At 35.9% G+C, this 24,252-nt stretch overlaps 3 protein-coding genes across 12 annotated transcripts in view; 2 read left to right on the top strand and 1 right to left on the bottom strand.

Moving 5' to 3' along the window:
• Positions 1–12,857, top strand: LOC142977337 (protein shifted-like). 4 transcript variants are annotated; one of them, XM_076121226.1, is made up of 8 exons: positions 1–170; positions 5,535–5,698; positions 6,820–7,059; positions 7,307–7,450; positions 9,117–9,317; positions 11,684–11,779; positions 12,043–12,270; positions 12,625–12,853. In XM_076121226.1, exons 2-8 carry the CDS (start codon positions 5,536–5,538, stop codon positions 12,663–12,665), a joined length of 1,113 nt encoding a protein of 370 aa, XP_075977341.1. In that variant the 5' UTR covers positions 1–170; position 5,535; the 3' UTR covers positions 12,666–12,853. The 4 variants fall into 4 exon arrangements, with proteins under 4 accessions (XP_075977341.1, XP_075977314.1, XP_075977321.1 ...); XM_076121199.1 differs by having other exon boundaries at positions 7,307–7,471; positions 12,625–12,851; XM_076121206.1 differs by lacking the exon at positions 1–170 and adding an exon at positions 1,225–1,644 and having other exon boundaries at positions 7,307–7,471; positions 12,625–12,857.
• Positions 9,637–14,323, bottom strand: Coq7 (ubiquinone biosynthesis protein COQ7, mitochondrial). Of its 2 annotated transcripts, none has more exons than XM_076121243.1 (4): positions 14,186–14,323; positions 11,542–11,639; positions 10,943–11,171; positions 9,637–10,587 (listed from the first exon to the last, which is right to left on the bottom strand). In XM_076121243.1, the coding sequence occupies exons 2-4, from the start codon at positions 11,629–11,631 to the stop codon at positions 10,310–10,312; spliced, it is 597 nt and encodes a 198-aa protein (XP_075977358.1). In that variant the 5' UTR covers positions 11,632–11,639; positions 14,186–14,323; the 3' UTR covers positions 9,637–10,309. The 2 variants fall into 2 exon arrangements, with proteins under 2 accessions (XP_075977358.1, XP_075977351.1); XM_076121236.1 differs by lacking the exon at positions 14,186–14,323 and adding an exon at positions 13,878–14,037 and having other exon boundaries at positions 9,638–10,587.
• ewg (DNA-binding protein Ewg) overlaps positions 14,040–24,252 on the top strand; it is a 17,700-nt gene continuing 7,487 nt past the window's right edge. For 2 of the 6 annotated variants that reach the window (XM_076121140.1, XM_076121156.1), the window contains exons 1-11: positions 14,358–14,496; positions 16,428–16,596; positions 17,152–17,305; positions 17,619–17,743; positions 18,215–18,388; positions 19,908–20,070; positions 20,404–20,516; positions 20,920–21,036; positions 23,058–23,186; positions 23,570–23,692; positions 24,052–24,190. In XM_076121140.1, coding sequence (XP_075977255.1) covers positions 16,504–16,596; positions 17,152–17,305; positions 17,619–17,743; positions 18,215–18,388; positions 19,908–20,070; positions 20,404–20,516; positions 20,920–21,036; positions 23,058–23,186; positions 23,570–23,692; positions 24,052–24,190 — 1,330 coding nt within the window. In that variant the 5' untranslated portion in view covers positions 14,358–14,496; positions 16,428–16,503. The other 4 variants (XM_076121148.1, XM_076121167.1, XM_076121186.1 and 1 more) reach the window with 4 other exon arrangements.

Genomic DNA, 24,252 nt, shown 5'->3' on the forward strand with positions numbered 1-24,252 from the left:
ACAATATGTAGGCAGTCTGTGTTCGACCGTCGCGAGCGCGGGACATCATCCAACGTTTTTTATTTGTTGTCAAACGAGACGATCGAGTTCGCGAGTTGTGCAGTGAGTTTAAAAATTATGAACGTGCGTGCTGCAAATACATTTGAATAGGAACACAACACCTCGTACAGGTAAGACTAAACTCTATCTATTGAAGTGTATCATATCGCGAAATCCGTCAGGATGACAGTGGACGATAAATAAAAGATCGTTGATCCCACTTAAAAGTTAATTGTTTAATCGATTCGGAATTCGAGTGGTAGACGGTCTTTATTAATTACCCACATACTAATATTGACCGATCGCTTAGCTTAGTGTCTAAATAATGTTTGTAGATAATAAATTAAAATTAATTAATTGAATAAAAATGAACGTATCGGAAATTTATAAAACAGGAATAGAGGATAGAGGAGATAAAAGAAAGCATTAAAAAGTAAACATTGCTATCTGGCAAATGTAAACATGCCGGGTGTTATTAATAGAGCCCTAACTATGGGATCATATGTTAGAAGTACAGTGCACAGTGCATGTGGCGGGGTAAAGCAGGCTATTAACTCGCTACTTGTCGGGACTGATGTGTGAGACGAAGGATAAAATTGTAAAACCGGCTCGCGATCTATCCAACAACGTTGTAATCGTTAAATGGATACATGTTTTTAATGGTCCTGCCACTTACGGCAACCGTATGCGATTTATTGTCGACTTTTTGCACCACAACTTAACGAGCTTTTAATCGTTATTTATTTTTTACGTTTATTGTTTTGTACCTGTTATGTTAATAAGATATGGACACCTTTACTTATAAATAAAAAAGTTTAGTTTATTTTGCCTATTTTAATCTCTTTTTAAATCTAAATCTAATAGTTTAGATGATCAGTATGACCAATTACCTACCTCTTTATAAATAGTCTCAACTATTGTTTAATTAACCTAAAAATAGCAAACTATCACGGACTAATCGACGCGAACAAATACGACAAAATCAGCATTTCATAACACATTTTTTATAAATTCACGACTATCAAAATACGATATAGTCCAATTAATACAATCGCAGTGTGAACAGCGCTCCTTACACCGGACAGTTGGCCGAGGGCGGCCGCAGCCCGTCAGGCGGACTTTAGTTTTTTTTTTACTTTTTACACAGTTACCTGTTCCCGAACGGGTATCGTATCCACACTGGTTAGCTTAACAAGTGCAAGCCAGAGGTGCTGTATCTTCGGACACAATTGTTTTATTGCTTTATCTTTTATTAAATAGTTCTCATGTGTATCGCGAGGAATTTACAATAATCATGTTACCTTTTATTAGGTTGTCGAGTTTTTCATAATTTCTTTTAAAACAGAGTGCTAAAACATAATACCTATTAAAATAAGCTAATTTAATATGTCAAAATTCATATTAAACCGTACTTTCAACTTTATAACAGTCTACTAATGTGCGACTGAGACACATTTAACAAACGTTCATCCAGTTCGTTCGATCCAGTGACTCGTTTCTATCACACCTGTGCCTTAATCTTTTAGTTCCAAAAATAGCGAGAATTCACCACCTGACAATTTAAGCAGTACAATATCGAGGCAGACAACATGTCTGTATATTAAGGTAGGTACTTAAACATAAATACCAATCTTGATAACCTACCATAACAAAGTGACTATCGTTTTCTAGATAATAAACTAAGAGGATTTGCAACGACTTATAATTATTTTACCTATTGTTTTGTTTACTAATGCATCTAAATAAAGATAAAATATATCGCTTACTCATTAGATTATTGATTAAATATTGACGATGGGGAAAACCCGAGACTGAATTACAAGAGTAGGTATACGTCAGAGGAAAATTAAAATGGTGTTGTGGTCAAAAACTACCATTGTTCAGGTGTTAAATATATTTTCACTTGCCTTACCTAGTGTGAAAAATGTGGTGAAGTTTCCCAAAAAAACAAGTTTGTTGTTTCAGATTTCTAAAAAGGATAAGCGTCGTTTTAACATTACTTACAAACTTATTGTCTTAATGAATCTCACTTTTGCGGTTTGCCATAAAGGTTTTTGCTGTAGACTATTGAAGTTTGTAGATAGTAGAGTATTAGAGCAATACTTATCAACAGGGGAACATAACTCACCCTGCCTTCTATAACTCCATTTTCGATGTGTTCGATCTTATACTTACATATTTCGTTCCGTAATGCAAAAAAATAAACTAACAGCCAGATTTTCCCATTAAAATATAATATTCCCATGTTTTTAATTAAATTTTTACAATCCATTAGGATATTTCGCGAAACGGCCGGTCATTCGCACAAGTTATCGCCACACGCATCCGTTACGAAAGTGACATTCGGAACTGAAACATAACCCTTTGATACTTGATACCAGACACCTATTTATATCGACAAATACTCAAAGACTAATTAACATATTAAAGAAGAGACAAATGGTAGGAAATTACGAAATAAAATAACTATTAGAAGATATTTTTTAGGAATCCCCCAGAATAAATCGTGGTCGAGATCCTTCTACTATTAAAGCCGCGTATAACAAGCAATTTCATGAAAAAAATCTCGGAAATTGTTGAGGAGTTTGTCACATATTAGTTCATGTGGATTAAAACGTACGCATATGTTATGTAAGTATACGTTTTATCCTGTTTTTTTTTTCCATGCGACCATAGTCGTGGGTACAAACTAGTCTGAATTAAAACGTGAAAGTTTGTTACGATATATCCTGGGAAATCTTTTCAGACAAAGATATCGGATGATTGTTTAGATTGTTTAGTACCATGTGAAAAAAAATGTTTACACCTGTCAACTGTAAATAATTGCGTTGTTTTGAGACCCTTGCACTTGTTAAATAATACAGTTGAATAATTTTATTGCTTTTTATAGATAAGTAAGCGTGCAATTAAATTTATTTTTCAGTTAATGATAAACTTTTTTCAAATCTACATTGTTGTCTACACTGTCACATTGTCGTGGAAATTCCAGTTTAGAGTACATCGGTTGGTTTCTTAGAACGGTTGAGTTTATTTTCACTTCATTTATACGTTTTTGTGGTTAATTTCGACTGAAATCCCAGGTAGGTATGAATTTGTTGACCAGACGCCAGTCATGACTGTTAACAAGATATTGGTTTACCACAACACGGTTTCTTTATGAGTTCGAAGTGCCGGGATAACCCAATATCCTGCGTGATTCTTAAATTATGGTCTCCTATACCAACTAAAAAGAAATAAAAAAACCTTGAGCAAATATTTATCATACCATTACTTGAAAGCACGAAATATATACGATAATATATATTTCATGATACTTATACTACAAGCCACAGATAAGACATAGGTACGTCTATTTACTTCTTGAAATTTAAAAGTTAAACTCATACAAAATATCCTATACGTTAGACATGTCCTTTGAAGACAAAGTAATGTTTCTTAAAGTTTAACATACAACAATCCATCGAATAACGGTTGCCTAAAGCTATACTTACAGATGCTTAATGCAGAACCATGCAGAGCCATTAACAAAGGCTAATATTTGTAGAGTGTATTGCGAAACAACAGTGCCCACTTAACGACAGCCGTGAGAAACGTTCAGTTGTTATACTGACTATGTTTTACGACTGTGACCCATCTGCACTTGGTGTTTGAGCAGTATGTATTTGAGGGTACATTGCATAAGCTATAGGTGTATTTATAAGTATAGAAGGCGGCAAAAAATAATTGTGGTTTTCCTAAAACTAAGATGCGACTAATCAAGCTTTATCCGTAGCACTCTAAGGTCCACTTTTTTCATGGTCAGTTTCTATTAAATAGTTTAAAGCTTACCCTTCTGCTGTCTCAATGCTGGCAAAGGCAAGGGTTTACGATCGGAATGACAGAGGGATTAGTTTGAGTACAGGAATATCTTTGGAGCCTAAAAAAATATACTTATTATTTAACCCAATAATGTCTCATTGCTGGGCAAGGGTCTCCTTCGTAATCAAGGAGGGGTTTGGTCTTAAGACCAAGTTAAGTTAGTTTAAACTTAATTTTGTCTTTTAACCCTCATATTATCCTAAAAATATAAGTATGCGTCACATTGCAAAGTTTAACAACAGTCATCATATCAATTAGGTCCAATTAAATTATTTACTACAATTAACATGTTTTATCTAAGGTACCATAACCGCGCTAATTTGAGGTTATCTTACTAAATATTTAAATGTAGTTACACAATGTTTTGATATATGGCGCCCGGAATATTAACATTACAATCTTTATATCTTTTTAATTGTAAACAATCATTTGACCCCATGATATGAATGTTCTATTTAAATAAATACGCGCAAGTTTTTTTTTTCTAGAACACGTGATTTTTTTGTTTTTGAACAACAATCAAATTATTTAGATTTGTGTAATACCTATTTTCTAAAGGCAGATAAGCGTTATGTCCTGTGCCTTGTCTTTTGATTCATTAATGCTACGCTAAAAACCACTATACCCGCATTTTGTACAACATAAAAGTTTAATGTCAAAATTATTCCTAACTTCATTTTTAATGTCTGTTTTTAGAAATAAAGCAAAAAATAAGTATTTTGAATTTATGTAAAAATAAAGTAGACAAAATTGTTGCGCACCCCTACACTAGATCCATCGGTGAGTCTTCTTTTTTGTTAACACCTTTTGTACGTATAATTTGACACCGGGAGCGAGTAAAAAAACCTAGTAGACATTACTTTTTGACAGGGGATATTTAATGAAGTTGTAAGTTTTTTTACTACTTTCGTCGGACCATTCTCACGATAATACCATTGTAGGAGCACGTCCCAAACGGTCTCAATCAATTATGTTAACTGTGATAATTCCGCTTTTTTTTCTTTTCTCTCGGAGCTCGGGGAGATTTTGTATGGTCGACAAACAAATTATACGCCACTTAAACGCTTATTATTGGTGTGCGTTGGACCGCTTTAATGGAATTATGACATATTTTCGGATGATACCCGGCTCGCTCTGTTAATTGGACACTTTGAGAAAGGTTCGTATCGTCGTATCGTCGTGGAACCGGACTTGATCGGAACACTTTACGACTGTTTTTTATTTAGTTTTAATCGCGCTGAGAAATGTTTTCGGATTCTCTTTATTGTAACAGATTACTTTGTGGGCTACTTAAATCTGGTTAGACCAGATATTTTATAGGGCTTTTATGGAGACCTTTTTTTAAAGACAACTCGCGGTCTAAGTATTGCTCTTGTATCGCGGGGACTGTTACAAACATACAAACAACAGACGCAGAGTAGGTACAACCAGACCCGAAACAATTATTTGTGGATCGCCTAAAAAAATGTTCTGTATGGGAATCGAACCCACAACCTCCTGACGCAATCATGGTAACGGCGCGGGTGTAGAGACTTAAACCACTGCGCTACGGAGGCAGTAAATAATAGAATCTACACTAAAATATGTTTTTCTTTAAAATCTAGAAAAGCTTCAAAACTATTTATATTGTTCATCAGAATGTGGCAGTCAGCTTCAATGGGTGCTCGTTTGTGCGCGGGCCTGGCGCTGGCGATGTCACTGGCACTCGGTGCCGGGAGACGAGACTATAAGGACCCTGAGTCAAGGCACCACTCAGACTTGTCACTGTGGATCGACGAGCGACAAGTCAGGATGTTTAGTGGTGAGTATAAAAATTACCAACACTGACGGAACATTTCCTTATTCTTTCAACTAAAGGTTTTAAAAGGCATGTTTATTTAAAAACTTAACAATGATATAATTGTGTAACTATTGTTAAAAAGAAAGCAAGTCAACCGCCGTTATTTTCAGCAATTAGGTACTACTACTTATAAAGGCGAACGGCAGGTTTATATGAAGAATTCGTACAGCTTATAAAATGTCATGTTTAGGTTTACTTTTTGTTTTAATTGGTAGCTAATATGATAGACAAGCTTATTTTAAAATTCTTATATTTTTAAAAGTTGGGAACTAAAAGTTATGTCCATTTTTAGAAGCCCCGATAGTTCGCTAAATTGCTCAGATGCTGTCAAAACCACAATTCAAAACAACAGCAAATTGGCGGATGCGTAGACGTCAGACGAAAAGTGACGTCTCATGAGATTTTCTTTTTCTTTAGTTGTCAACAAATATAAGCCATGGACCAAAAATTATTATTTAAATAAACAAATACTTTCTAATTAATCCGGACTTCTAAAAATAATACTCCCAAATAAAAATAAGTGACTTAGTCCCCTTAATAAGTGGTACAAATTCTGTTACGAAACAACACAAACTTTTAGCTGTACGAAATCTGCCGATCTCCTTTAATTAGTTACTATTGCTACTTGATTTTCTTTACTTCTATACACCGAATAGAGCTAAAATTAGGGTTAGCACAAGTAGTCTAAATATTGATGAGAAGCTTAAAAAGAGTAAGAAGTGACGTTTATTCTTTGTTTCCTTGTAGATAAAAAGGTTTTCAGCACAATCATTCGATTGTCGTAATAATTTTAAGCTCCATTAATCTTGACCCCTCAAATATCATTGAATATTTTAAGATAACAAGAATCTTAATTCCTTTTTGTCAAAAAAAATGCACTAAAAAGTTATCTTAGGATGGACTTTGTATTCGTCCGAATTTTGTTGTTTATAAATAACCCAAGTTTAAGATAAGACAATAAAAATAACAAACATTATGGTCTTTTAGTACCTATCTATTTTAAACTTAACAATGATCTTTTGGTATTTTAAAATGAAGACTATTAATTGATCATAAGTAAGTAATTTAACCTTATTTTGCAGGTATATCAATGCAAGTATTCGCAATAATAAACGGTCATGTATCTCCATACGTGTTAGACCCGAACTTTTCCAACAAATTGCCCGTCATCCCTTCGGAAGTGGGCTACGTCAACTTCACGTGGAAGTCCAAAAAGAGATACTACTATGATTTTGATATATTAACGTCGTCAGATTTAAATATATTGAAGCCGCCAGTGCTATCTATCAAAACACGTGGACGGGTGCCTAAAACTTCGAAAGGTAAGAATATAATATGTTATATAGATAGGTAGGTATCTAAAGGTTATCACATAATTCTCAAAATTATATAATAATTACTTGTTATGAAAATACTGTTTGTCAAAAACATTACCTACCTACTCATTAAATTACTATTTACAAACAACACAAGTCAAGTAGGCCTTTAACCCTAAACAAATTATCTTCAGTGCAATCTTAAACGGACAAATATTGACTGACAAAATACATATAGAGAGTTTGTTCACAGAATTTAGTATAATACTGCCATGTGTGGGCAATAACAGCGGAGTGGCCACATTTGAAATAGGACTTGTGCTTAAAAATGGCAGAGGATTGCCGCTAAAAGGCACCCCATTAAGATTACATTTAAAGAAGGAATGCGCACAGAGAGGTGTGTATTTAGAAAGGACAGGTATTGTATCGCCAACGCATTTTTAACACTTACACGCCTGTGTTTTTGTAGCTGTAGTATAAAAGTAACGAGCTTCTCTCCACCATTAAACTTTAAGTAGACAACAACACATCTACAAAGACACAGACGTAACGCTTCCAATATATTGAATTTAAAATAACAGTTTATGAACACTGCTGAATCTAATATCGAGTCCTTGAGCTTATTAATTCAATTCTCATGCTTACGACAAAAAATGAGAAAGTATAGCGAACTTGAGTACAAACAGAAGCACTAAACATTGCATTTAATCTATTTGGAGCTCATATTGTTATGCTTACGCTACTAATAATACATTTATGGGTAGTCGGTATGAGCGTACGTTTTACCGACTATTACTGTTTCACACTGTAATGTACGTCACAGTGTTTGTGTTCATGCCTCCACCAGAACAATGCAACGATTGACATTTTATTACTGTTTTGTTTAACTTTACGATGAATTATTGATTTTTCTTGGTGAGAGTAGTCGTAATATTTTTTCTGAAAACTATAATGATTGTATGTATTGTACATTATAAGCGATCATTCAATCTTAAAGATAATAAAGTACTAAGCTTGTATTATTGTACTAGGCCGATAATTGGGTCGATAACCCTCGTTGTCTGCATATTTAAAAATGCGCCAATTTTAATACAATGCAATAAATAAAAACTACCACAGAGCCAAGACATTTATTTTTTAAATTTGCTAATACTTGCAAAAATCCCGAGAACAAACTTTTGTAATTAAATGTTAAATGTTTGTTGAATAGTGAATCTATAGGGTAAAAAAAAATACAAAAAACGTATTTCTATAAGTACTTATGTATTTTCCCCTATAATGTCAATCAGTGCATTACCTATCCCCTCATTACTAAAACTAATGTATATCTTCGTATATTGTGATATTGTGTGAAGGCTGCGATGTGCGCCAGGCCTGTATTAACCGAATGCGTTATTTTCCGGGATTGCGCCGAGACCGCTGGCTGGCTGATACACGGTGCCTCTGCTCACAGAATTTGCGTTTTTAGGTTTGTATCCTACCCTGCTTGCTTATTTACTAATATCTAATATTAATAAGGTCTTGTTTTGCCATCATGTATTCACTTATTCTGACTTACATGCTAATTTTGCAATTTTTATTTCATCTTTGAATTTATTTTCATTTTTGATTGAAAGGCGCAGTTTAATATCTATTTATCGACAGCAAAATATCTGTTCATGTTTATAAATTAACTTTAGTATTTTAAATAACTTATGGTAAAGCAAGACGTTTATGCAAAAGTATAATGAAATACCTACTTATATTGTTGTTTGCTTTTTTAACTTAACTTACTAAAACATTATTTTTAATACCAATGCCTTTTAGATTTTGCCTGTTAGATCGTTTAAAGTGTCCTTAAAATGTTCGTACGTAGAACAATAAATTACTGATTTTTGTCGAGAATCATAACAAGGTTTTTAAGTATTATACGTATAATAGGACATACATTGTCGTCAATAAATATTGCCAATTGAAAAGCTATAGAGAAATTATTTTCAGAATCTATTTCAATGTTACAAAGATTGCACCCACAAACAACTATTCTACATTATCCTATTTCACAATATTATTCATAACCGCAGGTCCCGACCCAGAATGCGACAAAAAGTGTGCGAATCAAGGGTGGTGCAACAACGAGAAGATATGCCAATGTCCCGAGGGGTACATGGGGCAGGACTGTCGCACGGCGCTGTGCTACCCGCAGTGCATGAACGGAGGCAACTGCACCGCGCCCGGCGTCTGCTCCTGCCCGCCAGGGTACCAGGGACGGAATTGTGAAGGAGGTATGTGAATATACTGAAGATTTTACAGCAGAGTATTGAACACCATAGTGACAGAATATTGAAATCTGCTAATAAATTATTTATATACTGTATAGAAAAACAAAATTTAAAGGGATTAACGTATTAAACAAGCAAAAAGCTGAGTAGATCTTTTTACTAAAATGAAGAAAAATGGATGCAGCACTGTCTTATCGATATGACAATTATTTACGTCACCAGGTAGCGCTATTAGAATCCCGGTGTTCGATGTTTTAGGTCTACAACTAGGTTTACAGGCCGTTGAAACTAAACAATAGAAGACTAATGAACTTGAAACTTAACTAATGAAACGAAGAAATTACTTGACTATTTTATTTAATAAAAATATACAATTCTGAGGTAAATCCCTGGTAACTTTGATGAAACATGATCCTACTTTTTTAACACAAAGATGAAGCAGACATGTATTTTTACAATATTTAAGTATCTTTCATTGTTTAGACAGCACAAACATTCAGTTATTATAATACCAGTTAACAATACTTAGTTTTGTGGAATACCATCAGAAACTGGATTTGCTACTATAATTAAATGCAAACTAAGCTACCACATTGTCTGTCATCCATTTAGAGCACGTTAACACTTCTATAAAAGTCCTTCACCTTAAAGATGTTCACATGGGTCATATTTTTATAATTCATAAACTCGTTTATTACTTTGAAACACCGTATTTTGATCATTCATAAGCTTGTCTTTATAGCAAGATATTCGGATCTTATACGTGCACGTACTATAATGTATGTACATCATTATCAATTTAATATCGCTATTATGGGCGAAAATTTTATATTGCCTCGTAGATTGTGTAATCGTCATATCGTCTTAATTTTAAAATGACGAATTATCGAGACAAATTATATGACCACAAAAAATATTTCGAAGTGCGTTACTATACAAATATGTAGACTATACAAGCTTACTTCTCACAAAAACACGCCCATCACGAAAACACTTTACACTTTCTTCGAAATCGCTATAGCAGCCTTACAGCCAGCTTTGATGACTTCAGTCATGGCCTTATAAAACGGTGCCTGTTCAGCTCCATGGTCTATCCCAGTGTCGTGATGCTCCTGTTCCTCGTTCCTGAACTTTGTGATGGTCTCCAGGATCTCCTTGTCGATGTTAGGGTCTTCCATCAGGATGCGTAGCTGGTCGTTGTAGTGGTCTACTATGACTGTTTCGACGGCTACTGTGCATGCCATTGCTGCTTCTTTGCCGAGCAGAGCTGTGCCTGAAAAAGAAGTAAGTAGAGGTTTGGTGTTATTGATAATGGTACAATGATATACGCAGTCGAAATAACTTATAGTTTATAGGCCTATTGCTAATAAATGTATATAGATGACTTCTTCACATCTCCTATCTATCCTTCAGTTCGAATACGGTCATCCCTTGTTACTTTATGAATGTTCTACTTTTTTGTGTGATAAATTATTGTATGACAACTATTATTCAGAATGGTATTAAGTAACAGACGTTGATTAATGATGCATAGGAAATATATCTTTTCGTTTACGCTCGTTTCGGTAGAAACTTAGCCTATTCCTTTATTTCTTCGATTCTTACTGTACAAACACTGAAAAACTTACCAGCTCCCAACACGAATCCAGCGACATTCCAAATCGGCGTCAGCGCAGTAGGCCTAACCCTGTACTCATTGATGAGCTCCTCGAACTTCTCCCTGTGCTTCTTCTCTTGCTCCCACATGTGTTGTATGAGAGGCCCTTCTGCCGAGTTGCCGAGGACCGCCATCTGACCCGCGTAGATACGGTCTGCGCCGAGTTCGCCTGCATGGTCTACCCGGATTATTGAGTCTAACTGGAAATAGAAAATAAGAAATAATGTAGCAAAGTTGACTTTGTAAGATGTTATACTAAACTGATTGGCAGTTGCTTAAAATCATAGCACTTATTGTAAAGTTATTTGAGCTTTTAAAAAATAGATATTAAACTATTTTAGCAGATTTTTGGAAGCTCGTTAGATTGACTTTCTTCTGTAATTTTATGAGGCCTTTTTGAGCCAATTCTGGAAGAACTTTACTCACTTTTTAGTTAAAGCAAATATAGACCACACTGCTTAAGTGTCTATACTTAAAGATGAGGTCTTAGGACATAATATATTCTTTGGGTTTCATAAGATAAAACTGCATTATTTTTATGATTTTTCTATAAACTTGTAAAATACTTACATGAGGATTCTTCTTCCAATAAGGCCTAGCACTTGAGGACACGGTGCTGTGCGCGCCCCTGATCTGTTGCAGTAACGGCCGGCGCAACATCTTGTGTTCTATAACAAATACATTATAATGTAATGTGTACTATTTGTTACAGGTATATGTTCACAAAAGTGTCTGAATGGGGGGAAGTGTATACAGAAGGATACGTGCGAGTGTCCTAAAGGATATTATGGATTGCGCTGTGAATTTTGTAAGTACAATATATTCATTTGCTACTAAAATGAGCAGTTTAAAGTTATTGCTGGATAATTCTAATGTGTGCTTGTGACAAACGGTAGTGATTGTTATGGTCACAAAGACGTAGGTTTGACTAACAGATAGGGTGTGTATTAGATTTTTTTAATTTCTATTTTGATATTATCTTTAGTAAGATTATCGATACTATTTCGACGGGAATATCAGTCTGGCAACGCGGCTAGCATTAGGCCCATCTAACCATCCTTTCTTTTCTAGCAAAATGCGTGATCCCGTGTCTAAACGGCGGTCGGTGTAAGGGCGTGAACAAGTGCCGCTGCCCCATGGGGCTGGGCGGCAACCACTGCGAGGTGGGGCGGCGCGTGGGCGACTGCTCGTGCCGCGGCGAGGCGTGCGCGCAGCACGCGTGCCGCCACGGCCGCTGCGTGGCCGGGGCCTGCGTGTGCGAGCCGGGCTGGCGGGGCCGCTGGTGCCATCGCTCTACTGGTCATTACTTTAGCTAAGCACTTGTAACTAGCTGATAAACACCCTCTGTCTTGCTGTCAAAGCTGATAGTGATGACGGAATTTGTAGGTCTTTGGTGGAAGAGCATTGTACAAGTCACAGATGTGTAGGATATAGAGGAGACTTTCATAAGAGAATATCCACAGTGCTGTATATAATTAAAAAGTCAATTTTGTAGCAACATCACTGACATTATTTTTGAAATTGTTTTCTATTTAAGAACTTCAACCTATATTGTGTTTCAACTATTTCAATTAATGTTTTACTACATTAAAAACAAAGCTTATTCAGTAAATCTTAAAAATTTTATATTTAATCTGTGTTTTTATGCTACAGGATCTTCAGAGGAGTCTGGTGAATACAAGAGACCGCGATGAAACAGAACAAGTTGACGATACTTAATAAAGATGTGATTTCTTTAATTTTATGAAAAAATACTTTATATTTTGTAACATTAATAAATTAGTCATTTAGTTGTTAAGCTATGCCACTTAGGTTATATGTATTTAGACTTATTATTATGCAATAATATAAAATAATAGAGATATAACATGGTCTTTTATTGGAAATTATTATACCTTATGAGCAACAACTAATCCAGATTTCATTTTTCTAACAATTCTAAATACTTTGGGCTTCACTTTGGCACCATGACAATTATAAATATTGCAGAAAAGATGATGTTTGAGATCTACTGTATGACATTCCCTGTATACACGTCTATAGCAAAATAGCTAGTCATAAGATACTATGAAATCATATACAATATTGGTTGGTTAACAATATGGCATGTTTATTTCAAAAACAAGTACTGATTACTTAGAAAGAAGATCATAGTATAGAAATCCTATTTCCAGATTTGGTCTTGAGCCAAAAAGAGAATCAGACACATAGGAAGTCAAATAATTTAGGCAATGAGATCTTAAAATATTGAAATCAGGTATATTATAACTTTTTTAAATATAAGCACCAACCAAAAGGGCTAATATGAAATCAAACAACCACTGGACTTATGAAGCATATCCACACACATTCTTACCTACTTACTATTCTTACAGTCAGAGCCACAAAATTACTGTTAGTTAATATAGTAATTATCTTTCGGAAATCCAGACTTTGATAAGATTGGTTATTAAAATCATAATATTAACAGTACAGTCAATAACTGCATAAAGTAAGAATGTCATTTGTAAAGGTATTGCCAAAAGTTATGAAATATCAATAATGGTGTAGAGCTTTCTCTCATCAAAACTAGAAAAATAAAATTCATCACCTGTCTCTTTTTAAAACACTAGCACAATTTGCTTATCATCTTCAAGATAAGTTTTACAATGATTTTAGAAATAGTAAATAGACTAACATAACCTATTATAGTGGTAATTAATCCATTATCAAATGTAATCATTTCTAGACAATATCACTGTATGCTTGCAATAGTAGCTATATTAATTATATTCATCCAAAAAGATTTTGTTGTTACAACCGTAAGGAGGCCGTAGTTTCTATTTTCATGGAAAAACAGCCAGTGTTAAATAACCTCAAAGAAACGAATATAATAAACTATTTAGAAGTGTTTATAAAGGACTCACCTTATTTCTATCACTAAAAGTAACTTATATGTTACGCAATCGATGATTATTTCGAGAATAACAAACACACAACACACAAATTCACAAAATTCAAGCGAAAATTTGTTTACAATCACCAAACGTCAAATGAGTTGAAGAAAATTTCACTAGATGTCACTACGGTATGACGTGAAATGATCAATTTCGAAAATAAACTAGGGATTTTTCCTGAACATCTAGCACCACAGCGAGACAGGATAAATAAATATCAATATTTGACTGTGAAAATTGGTGAGTAAGATTGCTAAAATAAGCTATTATTTACTTACAAAGATATGATTCCGGTCCCCCCTCAGGCAGAGGGGCGGTTTCCCTTTCCATGCGAAAATCACACCGCGCAGACTCGTACAAAATGGCGACCCCTAGATATGAAGTTTATACGGTCTACATACCGCGCTTACCGATCGATAGTAATGGAGGACTTGGATTTTTCGGGGTCTCTCGTGCACTCCGTCAATTTTGTGAATTCAGTGTCTGGCCGAGTGTAAATGTTTTAAAAAGTGTTGTTTTGAACGGGTTACATCACAGCAAGTTTTGAAGACTTCTAATTGGATTGCAAAATGAGTTTCAAATCACGCAGGTGCGTACGCAGCCGTAGTCTTTCCATTCTGTCTGGGCCTGCTCGAACGCGCGACTCCCCTTCATGATGGCCATTCATTTGGGCTTATCCTTTACGCCGCCGCAAAGAGCTTGCGTCATGTCATGCGTCTTCGAAACTGACCCGTTGCGGGCCACCATGCACCGTATAAACAAAACATCAAACAAAATGCGTCATTGGTGTAAGATATTCTGCAACTATTCGCGCGGAAAAGGCATAAAATTGAAGCTTTCTGTAATAAGTGCATCTTAAAATTGCATTCTACGAAATAATGATTCGGTGCATTTGTCATCTATTCTCATTTGTTCGGGAGTTCAGTGCATCTAGTTTAGGTACATAGACATTTTATAGAGAAGCACAAGTATTGATTTTTCACTGCTAGCTGCCTACACAATAGAATAGTCAGACATTTGTGCTATCTTAGTATATTTAGGGCTACGAATTGCCGATTTAGCTATTTCGTCTTTTGGGTGAAGGCTCATAAAACGCCGGCATGCAATTAATCAACTTTCGAGAGTCCAATAAGAAAGAATTTACACAAGAGTTATAGAATAGAGGTTCTCTATCTACATTTAATCAATACTTTCTGCTTAGACCAACCAAGACAATAGTCCTAGTAACACTTACAAGGTTATTGTGAGTACATAGTGTAATTTCTATGTAAAAATATATAAATTTGGAGAATTAGAAAAGGTCAGAGGTCAGAGGCTTTGTACAAAATGGAGATTGTAAGATAACTTCATTACCTAACACTTGGGGAATTATATTTAAACTAGAAATATGTGTCAGTAGAGAATTTGTTGGGGTATTGATTTTTTCACAGTTTGGGGTCAATGTATGACACATTGGGGATGTGAATGAAGCAAACATTTGGGGTGCATATTATTACAAAATTAATGATGCATAGATAATAACTGCTTAACTTTTTAATTTATACTTTCTGTATAATAAAAAAGCTAATTGATTATGGAATACAGATTTTTCATCTTACTAGAATAGCCATATTGGAACTGAAAATCAATATTTTTTTGCTTGTGTAGTTTGATAACAAGTTTATTATTTTATTTACTTCTGTATATAACAGTGATATCAGTTATCACATAAACCAGACATGTTAACAGCTGTTTTACTTGACTACACTTAGTAAAATAACAGGGCTGAAAGAACAATTATATTATTGATTTCTCAAGTTGTGTTAATGGTGGAACTTAGAACAACAATCTTTTGATCTGTTTATTGAATTGAATTGAATTTAATAATGTTCTTCAATAAATAAGAAGTAATATTTTTTTACTCATGCTTTTTAAAATAAAAATACTTGCTACAATTGAACATAAATGATGATATTATGAGAAATAATTCCTGCTTCCTGTTAAGACTGAAGTACTCTGTTTGTTTTATACATATATTTGAATATTATGAAGTAATGTTTATAATATTAAAACACATGGTATTTGAAACAGCTTTTATTTACCAACACTGATAAGATTGTGATTGTTATATTTTACAACTTGCATGGTTTTCTGTTGACTCTTGGCTAGGGGGACATTATAGAATTTATATCTAAAGACTATATATTTAAATTACTGGTTTGACTAACATAAGCACCCAGTAGTGGAATTCAATAATAATCTGATGAATAACTTAGAGAAATATATTTATATCTCGAGTGTGTAGGTAGTTATGAAATTAAAGTTGTTCTGTGAGAGTACTAGTTCTAGCTTTTGCTATATAAATCATACTAATCTAAATAGAATACTTCATTATATGACCAATGTGAATTTCCTGTAAGGTTTAACCTATAACATCTCCTTATGGAAAAAGATTTACTTCAATCTTCCATGCTGATTAAGAGCTAAGCTTACTTCAAGAAAGTCAATTGCTTTTTATTTAATCTAGAACCTTTTTGCCAGGTCATAAAGTTGAAATTGTTTTGAAACCTGGTGGGCGCGGCGTAAGCGCACGCTCTTCAAAGTGGCGGAGACGCAGATGGTCCTTGAGCTGAACGGGCAGGACGAGCCCGAAGACTACAACACCATGAACTCGGCTGTGAGCACCGAGTCCATGGACTTGGCTGAGGAAGTAAGTGATTGATGACGGTAACAGGAGGATAGAAACGGTTTCTTAGTGATAGTACTTGTAGGATTATAGTTTGTTGTTAAGATAGTAAAGACAGACTGGCATGTATTTTATTGAAATTATACAGGCTAAATTATCTGAGGGGCATTATTTAATACATATCTTCGAGACAATCAAGTAACACAATAGAAACCAAATTTGTAAAGTAAGACAACTGATAATATTTTTAACTAGGCATTCATTATGTCTGGTTGAATACAATAAAATTTAATCCCTTAAATTCTCTATAAAATCAGTAATCAATACTGATGATGTCTACTTTATTGGTTTTCATACGAACGAGACCGGAAGCGGGGACCATCGAGATTTCTTTTAAAGTAAGCATAAATGTGTAGTATATTCCGTGGACAACCACTTATTGTGGTGACGAACGATTTGGGGGCAAAATTTAACTCAAATACAGGAAATTGGCGAATTGGCAGTAGCTTCGGAAGCATGGAACGATATGGAAGATGGTTATAATGATTTTGTTACGATGTTTTGATGTGTTGTTCCTAGGACATGTCACAAGTGGACGGGTGTGGTCTGAGCGGCGCTTCCGATGAGGACGATGAGTGCGCCTCGTCGCCCGCCGGCTCCACGTACGATGACAGCGCAGATATTATTAAAAATGCTATGAGCGATGAAGTTACCAAACAGTTGGCAGCTGCTGGTGAGTCATAGACTTCGTGTGAATTTGTTTATCCAGATAAAGCTCAAAATTGTCTCTGATACTGTTCTTATTGGCGCTGTTAAAGTTCAGTTTCGAGTCAGAATTCATAACTTTATTAACAGTGTGGAAATCGAACCTACAACTTCCGCGTGGTAGTCCGATGTGGTGACCGCCCGAAACACTGCCTTTGAACTCATTGTAGGGTCAGATATCCAAAAACTGTCTCGAAAGAGTTTTTCAAATTTCTTGTTAAATAATATGCATGATGTTCAAAATAGAATCAAGCAGATGAGGATGCATGTTTGATGCGCAGGTCCGGTGGGCATGGCAGCGGCCGCGGCTATAGCGTCTTCAAAGAAACGCAAGCGACCACACTCGTTTGAAACAAACCCTTCAGTCAGGAAGCGACATCAGAACAGACTGCTCAGAAAGCTTAGAGTAAGTTAATAAGACACCATTACGAAATTATTTATTATAGTGATTATTCTTGAAGAAGGCGACGTCAAAGATAAGGCGAAGTGGAGGAAGGATTTAGGGAAAGCTTAACCCACCTTCATATATGACGAATAGTCAGGAAGAGAGAGATTCTTACCATATGTACAGTCTTGTAAATACATGAAGCAGTTTTATTCTGCTGTTCACAGTTCTATACTACAACTTTTTATTCATAAATTCATTAACAATGACAACTCCCAGCAGCCTTTTGTCAACAAAATGCATAAATTAGATGTTCCAGTTATCAACTATTTCTTCGAAATCCCTAACTTTATTCGCACCAAGCTAATGTTATTGTCGTCGTTTATCATCTCCATCAGCCGTACTCCTGGTATATGCATATTTTTCGTCTTCTGCGCATTAGCCTCTTCCTATAATCAGACACAATTCTACAAATTGTTTAACATTATTTAGCAAACAATAGAAGAGTTCGCGACTCGCGTGGGTCAGCAAGCAGTGGTGTTAGTGGCGACGCCGGGCAAGCCCAACACTTCGTACCGCGTGTTCGGCGCCAAGCCGCTCGAAGACGTGGTGCGAAACCTTCGCTGCATGATCATGGAGGAACTAGAGAATGCACTCGCCCAACAGGTAAGTCGGTTTCTTACCTCGACACACGTATTTACACATTCTTCATTGTCGTAGTTGTTGGTTACAATAGGGATGTTTTTGGGTTATAGAACAGAAATTCTAGTTAACTGACTAGAATTTCTCCAAAAAATTAAATATTTGACTCAAATATAAGGTGATTATGTTGAATTTGCGTGGATGTGTGAAAGGATATGAAAGGAGTGCGCAGAGTTGATGTTTGATTGAGAATAGAGGAGAAAGAGAACTTGTGGTACTTCCCTACTTGACGTAGGATAAGGTCGAAACAATGATAATAAAGACTTAGTTTAAAAGTCCAGCAATAGTGGACTTAATGTAATGTAAGCTGCGATATCATCAACCCAATGTGCCATGAAATATGATAAAATACCTACATGGGCAATGTTTTATGACAATAAAGATAGACATCGTACAAAATCAAAATACCCAACATCCCTATTGATTGTAAAATTTGGCTCATTTTCAAAATTCTATAGTCAATCAATAACTTAGGGTGTTTTCATATCGATCGATCGATTGGTCTGGAAACCTTTGTAAGAAGTAGGTATAACAATTATCTTGATCAGAATTGGCATTTAACTTGGCTTTAAGTACGTTTAATTTTTTTTTCATCTTTTAAATGTAAACCCCCACGTCTCCCCTATGTGACTTCCATTTCCTGGTGTTGTGAAAACTTTTCTAAAATTTCTTTTATCAAAATTCTATCTTTGGATACCGTGACCATAACTTTCATTATGAAACAAAACTTCCCCACTCTAATTTCCTAGAAAATCTTGCTATAACAGTAAAAAGATACTCTAATTTCTTAGTAGATTTTCCAATATGAAAAAAGTGTTCATGGTAACCAAGGATAGAATTTAATGTGTACCGAAATAATAATTGTTTACTCAGTAATTAAACGTGTTAAAATATTTATAACAGTTGCACGTTACGATTATTGACTAAACAATTTAAAGCCATGTCACATGATGCGTAAAATATTCAAATATTCAATATTTCAAATAACTTAAAAATAAAACGATGTCACTGTTACATCGGGGCATTTGTTCTGTGAAGGGCCTTTTCTTATTTACTTATCTGGAAGTATTCACCTTTTTAAATGACATCATATCATTGAGAAATAGGGTATAATAATATGATGATTTGTAGTTCGATGTTCGTGCACCTACGTGCACGTGACCGTTACACTACGTATACGAACGAAAATTGAAAAAAAAAATACATCTTTTCGCACGTTAAATGCGATAGATTCTTGTGCCTTTGTAGTGGTACTCTCACAGTTAAAAAAGTAAACCATATTGCCATTCTGATCGCAAGGAAAGGTTTATCCAAACTTGTAGTATTATGACCGAATATACCTTTAACAACGGGCGTACAAAATTCAAACTCTACGCGCTCAAAAGGTTTAGCTAGTGGTCAGTAGTGGTTAGTTAGCATCATGTGGCACGGCGCGGGTTGCGCGCGGGCGGGTGGCCGGACAGAGCTATATAACGAGCGTCAGTTCGGCCTGGGCGGGGGCCCGCAGGCGCCGCCGCCGCCGCAGGACGACCCGTCGCTGTTCGAGCTGCCGCCGCTCATCATCGACGGCATCCCCACGCCCGTCGAGAAGATGACGCAGGCGCAGCTGCGCGCCTTCATCCCGCTCATGCTCAAGTACTCCATGGGTGAGTCACAATCACAATACGTCACCACACTGACATACTACACTCTATTTTGTGCTAGAACAAACAAATAACAAAATGTCGATCTAAAAAGTAAAGCACTGATAATTTAGCTTTGGTTTCGTAAAACACGACTTCCCCATTCACAAAACTATACAAGTCTCAAAACGACTTATGACTTGTAGGTCCTTTTTAATACATAATTAAAACCATTGACTTACGTGTAACCTTCAAGCATAGTCATACTAAATGATTGAAACAAGTAAAGATCAAAATGTGACGCATACGAAGGGTAACATGTACATTTCCATTACAAAACTTGTGATGTTTGAACAGTGCGCGGCAAGCCGGGGTGGGGCCGTGAGTCAACGCGCCCGCCGTGGTGGCCTAAGGACCTGCCATGGGCCAACGTTCGCATGGACGCCAGAACTGAAGATGAGAAACAGAAGGTTAGTCATAAATGATAAAAACTACATCAATGAAGGACTAAATTTGACATAAAAATATAGTATAGGATTTAGATTTAGATACATACATAAAATGACTCCTTTATCCCGTAAGGATAGGCAGAGAGCGCCTCTTGATACGATCCTAACAAACTGTAAGATTTAATCAGCAGGATATGAATCAAAAGACGACTGGAACAGTGGTCCTAGAGTGAAGTCGAGTCAAGACTGAAGTCTCTGTACAATATTTGATGACATAATGGCTCCAAAATAAAGTATCTGATGTATTAAACTGTAACTTGATATTGACTTACTATTTTGTACCTTAGAGAATTAGGTATATAGGCAAGTAGGCAAACTAAAAAACTTCAGTAGGCAGTAATATATGAATGTTGTGTTATTCCAGATGTCATGGACCCACGCACTGCGTCAGATCGTGATCAACTGCTACAAGTACCACGGGCGCGAGGACCTGCTGCCCGCCTTCACCGAGGAGGACGAGAAAGGACCTCCCACACAACCCGTGAGTACATACACTAATACATTATATACCTCTAACGTTACGATATTATTATAAAAACATAGGACGTAAAATAATGCACAAATGTTGTATTAATAAAAACTATTAACTATCTGACACTACTTAGGCAGGATACTTAGGACATTCTTTAGCTCAGATAATATGCACGTGTTCTTGTATTCTAATAGCTCTTCAATTCAACTCTTTCATTTGGAAAATTCAATGTTTTAAAAGATAAAAATGAATATCATATTGGTACTTTTTTCATGCTAGACATTGGTCTCAAGTAAAAGTAATAATTAGGTTTAGCTTCTTACACACAGACAAAAGGTGTAAAGCCTGAAATGATTAAGAAAAAAAAATGCTCCATATATACAAATACTATATTATCACAAGAAAGAATGTGCCCTTCAACCTATAATATACAATACAAACTAATACCGTAACAAAACAATACAATAAAAGAAATAATCGTATATATTTATCAGCAAGTAAATATGTAGTTAAGCCTATCGATTGAGACGTGACGTCAAACTGGCGACATCGCTATGACGACTTGTAGTGGGCTCAAGGTCTTTACATAACTCATTTATAGGCTCGACAATCAATAAGTTTGCCTTAAACTTAGCTATGATAGATGAGAGATATTACAGGCATAATATCACGCTTGTTATACCTAAAAGGGTAGGTACAAGTGTATTAAACAACTGAGTTTTGACATTAACAATGTTATTCCATGTAATTAGGGGTGAGTCGATTGCTATATACCAGGCACGTTACCAAACTCCGGATAGTTATTAGAATAATCAATATATGTAAATTAAATAAAGGATCGAACCAAGGACCTCGTGGTCTACAGATGGATATAATACCGATCCAAATTCTTTGATTATATACACAGCTAGCTTTCCGCCAGCGGCTTTGCCTGCGGGGAATTTTATCACCTTCGGAGGGGATTTGCCAAAAATCCTCTCTTAGTGCTCCTCTCACATCCTAGGGAACCTTCCTATCCAATTTCAAATTTCTACGCTCTCAGTCACTCAGTAACGGAAGAGTTTATATATTATATATTGATAATCAATGTTTTAGGCACTCGTGTCTCCGTTTATAACAAAAAGATCGATTTCTCGTCTCAAAATATTAGCTTGTTTACTCAGAGTGTTGATAGGGACGTTTTCGTACTTCCTTTTTCTACGCGTGATTATAAGTTCGCATGGCAACACCCACCAAGTGTTGCCATAGGAACACGAGAAATTGGGGGAATTTGAGATGAATAACAATGAAACATAATGACGAAGGAATGTATTATGTATGCCAGTAAGTTAATTATATACTAAGCTGAGTGTGGAAGTAATTATAATCGTTACAAAAGTGTTATATTGAATGTAAGCTCAGAGTAGAATCTTAAAAAGTAGGCAGTTTTTGTTTTGATAAAAAGCCGACCTATAACAATGTTGAACAAAGGCACGCCAGAAGCCTAGCTCAAGTCATGTCAATGAGTTATTTTTATATTTTTTGAGATATTTCTTAAGACCGTCGCTAAGGAAAAGCGAAAATTGCGGAAGCAGTCCTTAATTACTACGACTTATTCTCATTACGTGATAGGATGTTTTGGACAAAAGGAAATGTGAATTTTATGAACAAGTTTATTCAGAATGCCCTCTAATTATAATTTATGAAATATCTTTATTTATTAAGTGCTTTTATGTAACCATATTCTAAATTACATTTACTGTTCATTAACGCTATCTCATGGAATGCTGCACGGATTTGGTAATGGTTTTTATACTAATATTACTTACAACTTTAAATATATTTTCTACAAAAATTATCAATGATATTAACTATCGAACACCATCATTTTGTTACAAAATTGTCTTTAAATTTCGCCATAATTCGACATTTTTGCATTGTATATTATACATTGCGTGACCTTTACTGTCGGTGTTCATCACTCGACACCATCGCCATGTCTCGTATACATTGCGCGCTGGCCTCTGTCCGTGTGGTAACTGCCGGCACAGATCTCGGCATGCATGCCGGGCGCGGCACAGAACTCGTCGGGCGGCTCTCACTCGAGCCGGTCGGCGCCCGCCGCCGTGCTGTCCTCGCAGCAAGTCTGCATTGATCAGATGACTCTCGCTGATGTTGATGTAATAAATTATACTCATACAATAACTTTTGGTGCCTGCAAAGCATTTTCTTTGACGTTACATGTTGTATCAGGTATTTACTTAGTTCAGTTACGCAAAGGTACAAAATTCTAGTAAACATTAACGTGAAAAGCCGGCTTAGTTCATTCATTATTCAGTAACAAAAGATAATCAGAAGAAAGTTAAAAGAAAAGAAATATAGCTAACAGCTGTACAAAAAGACATTTAATATATAAAAGGCGGTAAAATCAGAATTACTATAACATTTATTATAGGAAAATGTATGTACTAAGCAAAATAACAAAAACCCGACTCAACATTGCATGCATTCAACTCTACTACAAAGCATAAATATCATCCGCTGTGTGTTGGACTCGCTACAGATGTCACAGTACGCGCCGGCGGTCCTGCAGACGATCACGAACCCCGACGGCACGGTGTCGCTCATACAGGTGGACCCCAACAACCCCATCATCACACTACCGGACGGCACTACGGCACAAGTGGTATGTACACAGTCCATATTTTGGCCACGAAATTGCGCTATAAAAAGGGTTAACCCACAAAAAAAATAAGTTTTTTAAAATATTGAAACAATAGTAAAACAACACTTTTTAAAATACTTAAAAAATATTGTAAATTTAGATTTTTTGCTAATACAAGAAAGTGGTCGTTATTTCTATTTTTTTTTATTGCGACCTTTCGTATTGAACCGACGATACCGCTGTTAGATGCACTTATTGCCAAAGCTTGGGGTCACTGTCATTTCTACCAATTGGTGTGGTAACAAGGAATAAAAATCGTCCGTGGTAAAGGGAGATATACCATACATAACAGTCAGTAACATGGGTGTGTTGTGGTGCAGATCCACAGCGGCGAGGGCGGCGCGGGCGTGGTGCAGGCGCTGGACGGCGAGGGCACGGTGGCCGTGGACCTCAACGCCGTGGCCGAGGCCACGCTCAACCACGACGGACAGATCATCCTCACGGGCGAGGACGGACACGGTACACAACACCTACTGATACCCGTGTGATATACACGCCACTCTCTAATACGAGATCCCAGG

Source organism: Anticarsia gemmatalis, chromosome 1 (genome assembly GCF_050436995.1).
Source record: "Anticarsia gemmatalis isolate Benzon Research Colony breed Stoneville strain chromosome 1, ilAntGemm2 primary, whole genome shotgun sequence".
NCBI lineage: Eukaryota > Metazoa > Arthropoda > Insecta > Lepidoptera > Erebidae > Anticarsia > Anticarsia gemmatalis.

Coding starts and splice junctions, on each gene's coding strand:
- Coq7 (XM_076121243.1), bottom strand. CDS start 11,631: ATGTTGCGCCGGCCGTTACTGCAACAGATCAGGGGCGCGCACAGCACC. Junction 11,172..11,541: donor ATTGGAAGAAGAATCCTCAT/GTAAGTATTTTA, acceptor TTCTATTTCCAG/TTAGACTCAATAATCCGGGT. Junction 10,588..10,942: donor TGGATTCGTGTTGGGAGCTG/GTAAGTTTTTCA, acceptor CTTCTTTTTCAG/GCACAGCTCTGCTCGGCAAA.
- LOC142977337 (XM_076121199.1), top strand. CDS start 5,536: ATGTGGCAGTCAGCTTCAATGGGTGCTCGTTTGTGCGCGGGCCTGGCG. Junction 5,699..6,819: donor ACAAGTCAGGATGTTTAGTG/GTGAGTATAAAA, acceptor CTTATTTTGCAG/GTATATCAATGCAAGTATTC. Junction 11,780..12,042: donor TGGATTGCGCTGTGAATTTT/GTAAGTACAATA, acceptor TTTCTTTTCTAG/CAAAATGCGTGATCCCGTGT.